This window comes from Gavialis gangeticus, unplaced genomic scaffold, assembly GCF_001723915.1.
Source record: "Gavialis gangeticus isolate Ggan-Ray unplaced genomic scaffold, GavGan_comp1, whole genome shotgun sequence".
Classification (NCBI taxonomy): domain Eukaryota; kingdom Metazoa; phylum Chordata; order Crocodylia; family Gavialidae; genus Gavialis; species Gavialis gangeticus.
Genome location: NW_017728994.1, coordinates 26,903,479 through 26,914,056, shown reverse-complemented (window position 1 = coordinate 26,914,056; position 10,578 = coordinate 26,903,479). Strand labels below are relative to the sequence as shown.

Genomic DNA, 10,578 nt, shown 5'->3' with positions numbered 1-10,578 from the left:
TACACAACAGAAAACCCTCACAGAAAAGAAAATAAAGGACAGAGATGAACAAAAACCAGTAGAAGCATATTTTTCATAACCTGTCCTCTCTCTGACCTCACAATCCTTGAGCTCGAAGGGAATTTACCAAACATCTCCAGAAACTAGTCTGGGAACAGAAATTTATAACTCTACAGAACAGTAAAAGTCTGGATTCATTACAGATAGTGACTTTATGACTCATTCCAACCTAACAAATACTGCTACCTCCTGCCCTTCATGGTTAATGCTGACTACCGTCTCTCTTCTTGAGTGGTCTGCTCAGTCACTAACAGGATAGCCTGTTCTACTACACTCCTTTAGTCTTATAAAAGACTCCTGATATAACAGGGCCAGTGCCTTCACAGGCAGATTCTCTTAAGGGCTGCTAACGCTGCTCCGGTTTCATGTGCCCCCAGCCAGGGACTCCAGCCAGAAGCGGGAAGATGTGGAGCTGGCCGGCCACTCCATGTATTTCCCCAATGCCTCCCTGCTCCTTCAGCCCCCAGCAAGCCCCACTTACCAGCCCACTTCACAATCTCTGGGAGGAAAGTGAGCCTGACCTAAGCCTTAGATTGACTAAAAGCCTCAGGCCTACCCTTCCCCCTCTCCCTCCCCCTTCTCCTTCCCCTCCAGGCAGTAGGGCTGTGCAAAATTTTGCCAAGTGTTATGTTTCAAAGCTGTTTCAACGTTTCAAGCTTGAAAAGTGAAATCAAAACAAAACAAAAAGCAGTGAAACAGCTTTGAAACAAAATGAGGGCACTCGAAACGTTTCAAAACGTTCCAAGTTTCGAAGCAACCCAGTGGTGGGAGGCGGAGGAGAGCCAGGGCTGCACTCTAAGTGGCTCCGCAGCCCCATATACTTCAGTCCGGCGGGGAGCACAGCCCTGGCTCTCCCTGCCTCCTATTGCCGGGCTGCGCTCTGTGGGGTTGGTGGAGCGGATTGGAGTGCAGCACCGGCTCTACCTGCCTCTCGCTACCTGGCTGCATTCCAATCAGCTGCACCAGCCCCATAGCACAGCTCTGCAGCCCTCCCGGGGGTGTAATCCCCTGAATCTGTGTCCCGATGACAGGAGGCTGCTGCTGCTGGCAAATTTTGCTTTCAAGACTTTGAGGTGCAGTTTCCAAGAAACCTCTGCACCTATCTCCTTGAAACCTGGGAGGCTTCATGCCCCCAGAAGGGGCAACTATCTCTGCAATTTGCATCCAAATTAGGCAACAAATGACAGTGTTTTAGGCATTTTCATGATTCCCCATTATAGCCTATGGGCAAAACGTCGAAATGAATCAAAACAGTTTGACAAAACGAAAAGGGAAAGTGCTTTGAAACAAAATGAAACAACAAAATAAAACATTGTTCCTTCAAAATGGCGAAATGGACATCAAAATGAAACCCACAGCCCTACCAGGCAGAGCTGGGGCTTTCCCGCCCATTTTGCAATCAGTTCTTGCAGTCTGGAACTCTGCCAGCTTGCAAGAGCTCTTTGCAAAAGCAGGAAATCCATGGGTTTCTCCGCTAAAAGAGAAAATCTACGTTTTCTCTGATAAGAACAGAAAATCTATGGTTTTCTCCATTTTTCTGCAGGAAACAGAAAACCAGTGGTGGATTTAGAGTTAGTGGGGCCCTGTGCACAGCTTCATTTTCAGGGCCCCCCCTCAGGACCCAGCCAAGAAAAAGAACATTTGAGACAGTGAAAAAATGGCGAAGCAAATTCTTTGCTAGTCTACTTCAAATAACTGTGTTTAGAGCACAGTTCACACAATGCAGAGACTGAACCGCTTTGCAACTTGCAATGCTTATTAAACTCAGTCATCTGTCAGATTTGTCCTGCATATTGGGGCCCCCTGTCGTTGGAGGCCCCATGGCATCACACAGTTTGTTTCATGCCACTGCGGAAACCCCTGATCCCTGCTGATAACCAGGCTGCCTTCAGGGCAGCTTATTGTTGCCACCCTTGCTGCCTTACCAGTGTCCCTACTGCCCTAGAGCCCTGGGCAGGGCTCTGCCCTATTATACTACTGCTGGGCAGCTGACCCTACATTAGGCACATGCAGCCTATTCCCCTGCACCCAGTTCATATCACGCAGTCTCCCCTCCCCACCAGGGGATAGCCCTGCTGCTGTCTATACCTTCAAGTAATAGGAGCCTCTGGCTCCCTGTTACAATAGACAGAGAATTTCAGTCTTCACAGCCATCCATCTAGCACTTTTCTGAATTCACTAAATTAACAAGATAGGATTTCTTTTAATAGATTTCACAGATTTTCAGGGTTGGAAGGGACCTCAGCAGATCATCAAATCCAACCCCCTGCCCTGGGCAGGAAAGAGTGCTGGGGTCAGATGACCCCATCAGGTGTTTGTCCAGTCTCTTCTTAAAGACCTTCAAGGTAGGAGAAAGCACCACCTGACTTGGAAGCCCATTCCAGATTCTGGTAACCCTTACCGTAAAGAAGTTCTTCCTAATTTCTAGTCTAAATCTGCTCTCTGTCAGTTTGTGGCCGTTGTTTCTAGCTACTCCAAGAGACGCCTTGATAAACAGAGTATCTCCTATTCCTTGCACCACTACCCCTCCCCACAAACAAATTTGTAGACGGCCACCAAATCACCTCTTAGCCTTCTCTTCATATGAACTATCCCTCAACCTCTCCTCATATGACCTATCCTGCAGGCCTCTAATCATATGAGTGGCCCTCCTCTGGACCCTCTCAAGGCTATCCACATCCTTCTTGAAGTGTGGCACCCAAAACTGAATGCAGTATTCCAGCTGTGGCCTTACCAGTACTGCATACAGGGGAGGTATCACTTCTCTAGACCTGTTCATGATGCACATATTAATGCATGATAGAGTGCAGTTAGCTCTATTGGTCATTTCATCACATTGTCAACTCATATTCATCTTTGAGTCAACTATGACTCAGATTCCTTTCTGCTGATGTGCTGCACTTAAACAAACACATGGAAAATATAATTCCTGCTGGGTATTTTACTTACATGGTACCTCATGCTCAAGGGATTATATAGCTTCACAGCAAAACAGTGATATTCATTGTAGGTGTCTTTGCAACCACAAAGCCCAGAATGGGGTAAAAGAGAAGGGAATTAAAAGTTGAGACAGGTCTCCAGTGCGATCTCTGGAATATCAGTAGAGCACTTAGAATATGGACATTCATCTCACTTGCAGTGGATTCCCAGAGTGGCAGAAGACTAGATCAGCCTCTGGGCTCATAGAACAGCCGAGCCCAAAGCACCTGCCAGAAATACTTGAAACTCTAATTGCTACATATCACATATAACAATATATATTTTCAAACTGAAAAAAATTGCCCAGAACCAAAGCATTCAACATAGTTACTGAATGCTTGAACCAATGATAGGGGGTACAAGAGTGCTAAAGAATATCTTTAAAAAAAAATAATCACCTCTCCAGCTTTTTACTGTGAGAAATATTTGCTCCAATTCTGCTTCCAACTGCATCTACAACATGACTTTTCATATGATATATATATATGGGACCATATAAGGATACATAGACATTACTCCAAACAGAAGGGCAAGAACCTGCCAAATAAAATAATATCAAAGAAACGTGCTGATTACAGATAGCTTTGTTACAAGAGGCACATACTTTCTACTTTTTAATAATACTTGTTATCAAATCACACACTTGATATATGGAAAGTTCCCATACTAACAGATGTAGTTCTTTATCAGAAAATTTTAAAGGCCTGTGCTGTAGTCGGGAACCGGCTGGCTAGGTCCTAGGCAAGAAGATGGATCTAAACCCTCAAACATCTAATTTATCTCCTCTCCACTACAAATTCTCCAGCCAAACCTTTCTGAAACTGCTCAACCGTACAGCTGCTCCACCTTCTCAAAGTTCCTATCAACTTGCAATACAGTGCAGGCAGACAACCATCCTATGCTCTTCCCAGCGAATGGAAGTACCACTGCCATCGGTAACGAGTAGGGGGTGCATGCTGGTGAATGTGTACCCCCTGAAATTGGCAGTGCACCCCCCCCAAAATTAGCTGCTCTGGATGCTGCCATAGGCACCTGCAAGCAGTGGCCACTCACCACCCCCACCCCGACGCTGACACCGCTGACACCTCCAGTGGCACTCATCAGCCCATGCCCTGACGCTGCCGCGGCTGCCTGTGGAAGCTCCCTGCTCACCACCACTACACCCCCACCGCCAACACTGCCACCTGTGGGTAGTCACCATGCCTCCCCAGCCTGAACATGATGTTCAGGGCCACTGCTATGTATTTTAAATGAACTAAGTACCAGAGGTGAGAACTCACCTCAAAGATGAGGATAGTTATTTCAATTCAGAATCTGCAAAATGCAAATTGCCCATCCATTTCAAAACTGCATTTTGCATAGATCAGGGATGGCCACTTATCTGGGCAGAAGGGCCACTTAAGGAGTTTTGGTGAGCTGTCACAGGCCAGGTCAGTATTCTCCCTGTCCCTGCAACAGCTCACCAAAACTCCCTAAACAGTTCTGTCCTGCTTTTGGCCAATAGGAGGGGGCTGTGGGCAGACAGGGAGCAGCACCCAGGAGCAGGATGGGCTGGAAGGGCTGGAATTAGGATCACTGAGTGGTGATACCATGGGGCCAAGGTCTGTGGCAGACCTGCAATCCTCTCCTCACATGCCCCTGCCTGCAGAATCACCACCTGCTCCAGAGACAGGGGTGTGCAGAGTGGATTGCAGCTCTGTCCTGGGCCCCGCACTGTCACTGCCCAGCAAGCCATAGAGACCACCCGGGACTCACTTGTGGTCAGGCAGATGGGATGGGACCACAGGTGAGCAAGAAGTGGTGTCTGGGACCAGGTCAGATGTGTAGGGCCAGGATTGGGATCACAGGGCCAGGGCCTAGGGCCAAGCCATGATCCACTCCCTGCACGCTCCTGCCCATAGAACTGGCATCCATTGAAATGACACGCAGGCAGTGGATTGTGGCTCTGCCCCAGGCCCCAGCTCTGTGCTGTCATCACCTCATGATCCCAATCCTGATCCCAGCCCCACCTGCCTGTCCTGCTCCTGGAAGCCACTCCCTGCCTGCCCACAACCCCATCCTATCCACCTAGTCAAGTGCACCCTGGCCCTGCGGGTCCCAAACCAGTCTCCACAGAGACCCTGCCCATTCGCTCCACCTACCACCTCCGGCAGGTGTGGAACGGATGGGCCAGGGTGCCTGGGCAGCAGGGTCAGGTCTGGTGGCGGAGACTGGCAGTGGTAGACAGAAGGAGCTGCCGCTGCAGGGACTGCTGGGAAGTAAGTCTGGCCACTGTGCTGCCCCAGCCCTACTGCACACACCTACCCCCCCACACCTGGGGGCAGCAAGACCAGCTGCTGATACCACAGCTCTGGCTGGCCCCTGCACCTGAGCCAGGTGGGGCCGAGGGACCCACTGCAGGTGGGTCAAAATCCTTTGATGGTCTGGGTCCAGCCCACAGGCCATATTTTGCCCACCCTGGCATAGATGCACCATGCAAAAAATTGTGGTACCTCATGTACTGAGGCCTAGCACTTGAAAGAGGAAGTGGGTTTCTGGCTAAGAGCAGTTGGGGGATGGTGGGCACTATTATAAAGAGCAGATGAAACCTGACACACAAGCCATATATTTGCCTAGCTGGGCATAATTTTGAACCATAAAGTTATATCCCAACCTAGTAAGTATAATATCAAGAGACGAGACAGACCAGAAGAGCAGGTTAAATATAAGCACCATTTCTCTGCCGTGGATTGTTTTTAAAATGTGTTTTTATTTTAATTGAACTCTACTATAATCATCACATTTGCAACTCTGATTACATAAGTACAAGAGTATCTATTACCTGTATCCCTGCTGCTTTGAGAAGCTGTATCATTCTCCACATTGTAGATAACAGTCCCCTGCGAATCCGAAGAAAAATGACTAACCACAGACTCGTGGTGTGATTGTTTATAGGGATAACTCTCTGTAGAGGAGTCTGTCCTGGTATCACTCGAGATGGAAGGCTCCCTCCCTAGTGAAGAAACAAATGCAAATTTTAGGCTCTCTGTTCTATAAAAGAAGAGAGTTTTAAAAAGGAATGGAATGGAGGAAACAGTACAGAAGTCAAGAAACAGATATATGAACAGAAGCAAATGAACATAGACAATAACCTACACAAAGTCAAAGACCAAGACAGCAAAGTTGACTTGAAGGGGCCTTTTTTATTTAAATTCACCACCTTATTACATAAATAGTACTAATAGCCATTGAACCAACTGTCAAAGAACTTGTTAATATCAAATGGAATTTTTCCTGTATTAATCCAACCCATTAAACCAATGGTTCACAAACTTTCTGTACTTGTGACACCAGACATAACTGCCCTTTTGGGAGTCATGATGACCTCTAGCTGGGGAACTGCTTCACTAAGATTCATTTAACTATGGAATTCACTGCCACTGGATGTAACCGAGGCAAAAGCTTAGTAACAACCAAAGGGACTGGATATTTATATAACTAACAACAATATCCACAGTTAATAGTTAATGAGAACAAATTTTCAACCAGCTATTGAACCCCATGCTTTAGGGTTTATATGCATCTACAGCTACTAAAGATCAGGAAAAAAATCTAACATAAGAATATAAGAAGTCCCATACTGGGTCATACCAATGGTCCATCGCACCCCGTCTCTGTCAGTGGTGGAAGTGGATGCTATCCAGGGAAGACACTGAACCGGTTATCTCTAGAGTTATCTATCCCTTATTCAATACCCATCTACCATTTTTACTTGTTTAGAGATGCCAGAGGAAACATCTCCAATTATTCTGTTCAATAGCTGTTAATAGCTCTATCATCCATTAATTTATCCAGTTGCTTTTTGCCATAATCTCCTGTGGCAATGAATTCCACAAGTTAACTATGTATTGCATAAGAAAGTACTTTCTCTTGTTAGTTTTAAGCCTGTCACCTATTAATTTCACTGGGTGCCCTCTAGTTCTAGTATTCTGGGACTTGATGAACAACGGTTCCATGTTCACTTGGTCCACATCCGTCATGATTTTATAGATCTCTATCACATCGTCTCTTCAGGCTTTTCCTTTCCAAACTCGTATGGCAACCGCTCCAGGCTCCTGATCATTTTGGTTGCCATTCTCTGTACTGTTTCTAATTCTAGTACACCCTTTTTGAGATGTAGAGACCGCACTACACAAAGTATTCAAGATGTGGGAGCATCATGGATTTGTATAACAGCATGGCGTTCTCCATTTTGTATTCAATTCTCTTCTTAATGATGCCCAACATTATTGGCTTTTTGGTCGCCATTGCACAGTGAGCTGATGTGGTTAAAAAGTTATCTACAATGACTAAGTTCTCTTTCCTGAATTGTAACAACTAGTTCAGAATCCAGCATTATGTACATATTATTCTTCCCTAGGTGCATTACCTTGCACTTTTTGACACTGAAGTTCACCTGCCATTTTTTTGCCCACTCACTTTGCTTGGTGAGATCTTTCTGCAGCTCTGTCATTGGCAATCCTTCAATTCAAGGATCATCTCATGGATCACTGAGAGATCTTGAGGTAACTTCAGAGTGCAATCCTTGAGCCACAGACCCATCCACAGAAGTTGCAGGTCTTTCCACAGGGGAGGGGAGGCTGTAGGCCTGGGTTTCTCTCCATTTTCTTCCTCTGCTCTTTCTCTTCTTCAAAGGCCTGATGCTTTACTTCTAAATGGGCAGCTGCTTGGTTGAGGGTGCAGTACCACTAGAGTCAGCCAGCTCCTCCCAAGTCTTGATGTTGGCATCCGTTTTCTTAAGGTTTGCCTTCAATATGTCATTGTAGCATTTCCTTTGGCCACCGTGAGATCTCAGGCCATTACTAACCTAAGAGCAGAACACTTGTTTTGGGAGTCAAGAGTCAGGCATCCACACAATGTCTAGCCCAGTAAAGCTGGTGCTTGAGGATCACCAACTCAACGTTGGTAACTTTGCCTTCAGCAAGGATGCTGGCATTTGTGCAGCAGTCTTCCCATTTGATGTGGAGGATTTTCTGGAGGCATCACGTGATACCACTGTCATCTCAAGAGCCTGGAAAGGTAAGTCACCCACGTTTCACATCCATAGAGAAGACTAGGGATGATGTCTGCATTGCAGACTTTTATCCTGGTTTCTTTCCAAAGATTGTGATGAATAAAGATACAGTGAAGCAATTTCCCAAAAGAAGCACTTGCACACTGGATCCTGTGCTGAATCTCATCAATGTTCACTTTCTGAGAGAGGTGTCTACTGAGGTAGGTGAAGTGCTCAATTACCTCCAGGGCCTTTCCCTCTGTGGTAACCTAGGGAGGAGGGTCATATTCATGCCCAGTGAAAGCTAAGAGAGCACTTCAGTCTTCTTAATGTTGAGAGAGAGGCCCAATGTTTGGTGGGCTTCTCTGAAAAGATCCAGTGTAGTTTTCCTCAGTGTGTAGAAGGATGGCAAAAGTCACTGGCATATTGAAGGTCAAAGATGGTTGTTTTGAGTATTTGGTCTTAGGCAGAAAATGTCCCAGATTGAAGAGCCCCCCATCCATTCAGTATTTTATGTAATTTCAGAAGCAAGGCGGTGCATAATGGGAACCAAGATGATTGCCAACAAATGGAGACCAGAATTGGGGCAATGACACATCCTTGCTTGAACCCAGTTCAGATAATAAATGGATCTGTCTTTGATCTGCCACAGAGAATGGTCTCCATCTGGTCATGGAGAAGCCTCAGAACCTTGACGTACTTTTCCAGATATCCAGACCTGGCCAGTACTTTCCACAAGGCTTTGCACTTGATAGAATCAAAGGACTTGGTGAGATCAATGAAGGCCACATACAGGTCCTGATGTTGTTCCCAACACTTCTCTTGGACCTGGCAAGCAACGAAGATCACGTCAATTGCCCCACAGGTGGTCTGAAACCACACTGCGATTCTGGCAGGACTTCAGCAAGAGACAGAAAACAGTTCAGGAGGGTGCAAGCAAGGATTTTCCCTGCTGTGGAAAGGAGGGCATTACCTTTATAGATCCGACACAAAAACTTATTTCCTTTCTTAAAGATAGTCCAAATACATTATGTCAACTGGATCCCCCTTGTCCACATACTTGTTAACACCTTCAAAGAACTCCAGTAGATTTGTAAGGCAGGATTTCCCTTTACAAAAAATCATATAAGGTCTTCGCCAACAGATCATATTTGTCCATGTGACTGTTGATTTTATTCTTTATAGTTTCTACCAACTTGCCAGGGATGGAAGTGAGAATCATTGGTCTGTAGTTCCCAGGATCACGTCTGGAGCCCTTTTTGAAGATAGATGTTATGTTGGCAACCTGCCAGTCTTCTAGCAAAGATGCCATTTGTAACCACAGATTACATATTATTGCCAGCAATTCTGCAATTTCATTTGGCAACTTACTAGTATTTAGTTTACCAATTTGTTCCAAAACTTCCTCTGTTGTCACTTCAGTGTGGTCCAACTCTTCAGACCCATCTACTAGAAAGGATTTAGAGATCAGAAGGCAATATTTTACAGTTAGGGTGGCCAAAATCTGGAACCAACTTCCCAGGGAAGTGGTCCTTGCCCCTACCTTGGGAAAATTCAAGAGGAGGCTGGATGATCACCTGTCTGGGGTCTTGTGAACCCAGCATTCATTCATGCCTGTGGCAGGGGTTCAGGCTAGATGATTTGTTCAGGTCCGTTGTGACCCTAGCTACTATGAAACTATGATTGATCTAGCACCCAGTCTCTTCTGTACTAAATACCAAAGCAAAGAATTTGTTTAGTTTTTTTGCTATGGTCTTATCTTCCCTGAGTGTACCTTTTACATTTTGGTCATCTAATGGGCCCCACTGATTCTCTAGCTGGCTTCCTGCTTCTACTGAGAAAACTAATCACATATATCTGCCTAATGCAGAGTCTTTTGCAAGTTCCTCTTAAATATCTAGTGCTGGCTGCTGTTGGAGACAGGATCCTGCACCAAATGAACAAAAAGTTTGATCCAGTATGCCATTTCCTAAATTCATCCAAAATCTAATTTCCTCTCTCCCACACTTGCCTACTTTCAGTCTGTAGGAAAAGTACCTGGCGTACTTCATAGGATGCAACTGTTTTTAGTATGTGTGGTGTACATGCATGTAGATTGTTTGTTTTTGTATCTGTGACTTTTTGAAAAATTTTTAAACAGAAAGCCTGGTCAAGAAATGATTTCTGTTTTTAACTATGGGGTGGTTCTGATTTCTTGTAGGAGCAAAGCTAGTCAAAGTACAACTTGTGTGAAAGTCATACCTCTTGCCCTGAAAAGCCTCCCTCTACTGGTTGAAAGTTTCATTATTTCCATGAAACATGAAATTTTATTGTGTTGGAGGTCATAATTATAAAAGAAAAAAAATATCTTGGATAGCAAGGAAAAATCCCATACAACACTCCAAACAGTTTCATAGTTTCATAGCTTCTAGGGTCGGAAGGGACCTGAGTAGATCATCAAACAACCCCAGCAAGGTGTTCATCTAACCTCCTCTTAAAGACCCCCAGGGTAGGAGCCAGCGCCACTT

At 45.4% G+C, this 10,578-nt stretch overlaps 1 protein-coding gene across 1 annotated transcript in view; it reads right to left on the bottom strand.

Annotated features, from left to right (window-relative positions):
• The window catches only part of USP54 (ubiquitin specific peptidase 54), a 108,971-nt gene that overhangs the window by 34,882 nt on the left and 63,511 nt on the right, over positions 1–10,578 (bottom strand). The window contains exon 10 of the mRNA XM_019502435.1: positions 5,861–6,031. Within this exon, the coding sequence (XP_019357980.1) occupies positions 5,861–6,031 (171 nt within the window). The remainder of the gene's footprint in view (positions 1–5,860; positions 6,032–10,578) is intronic.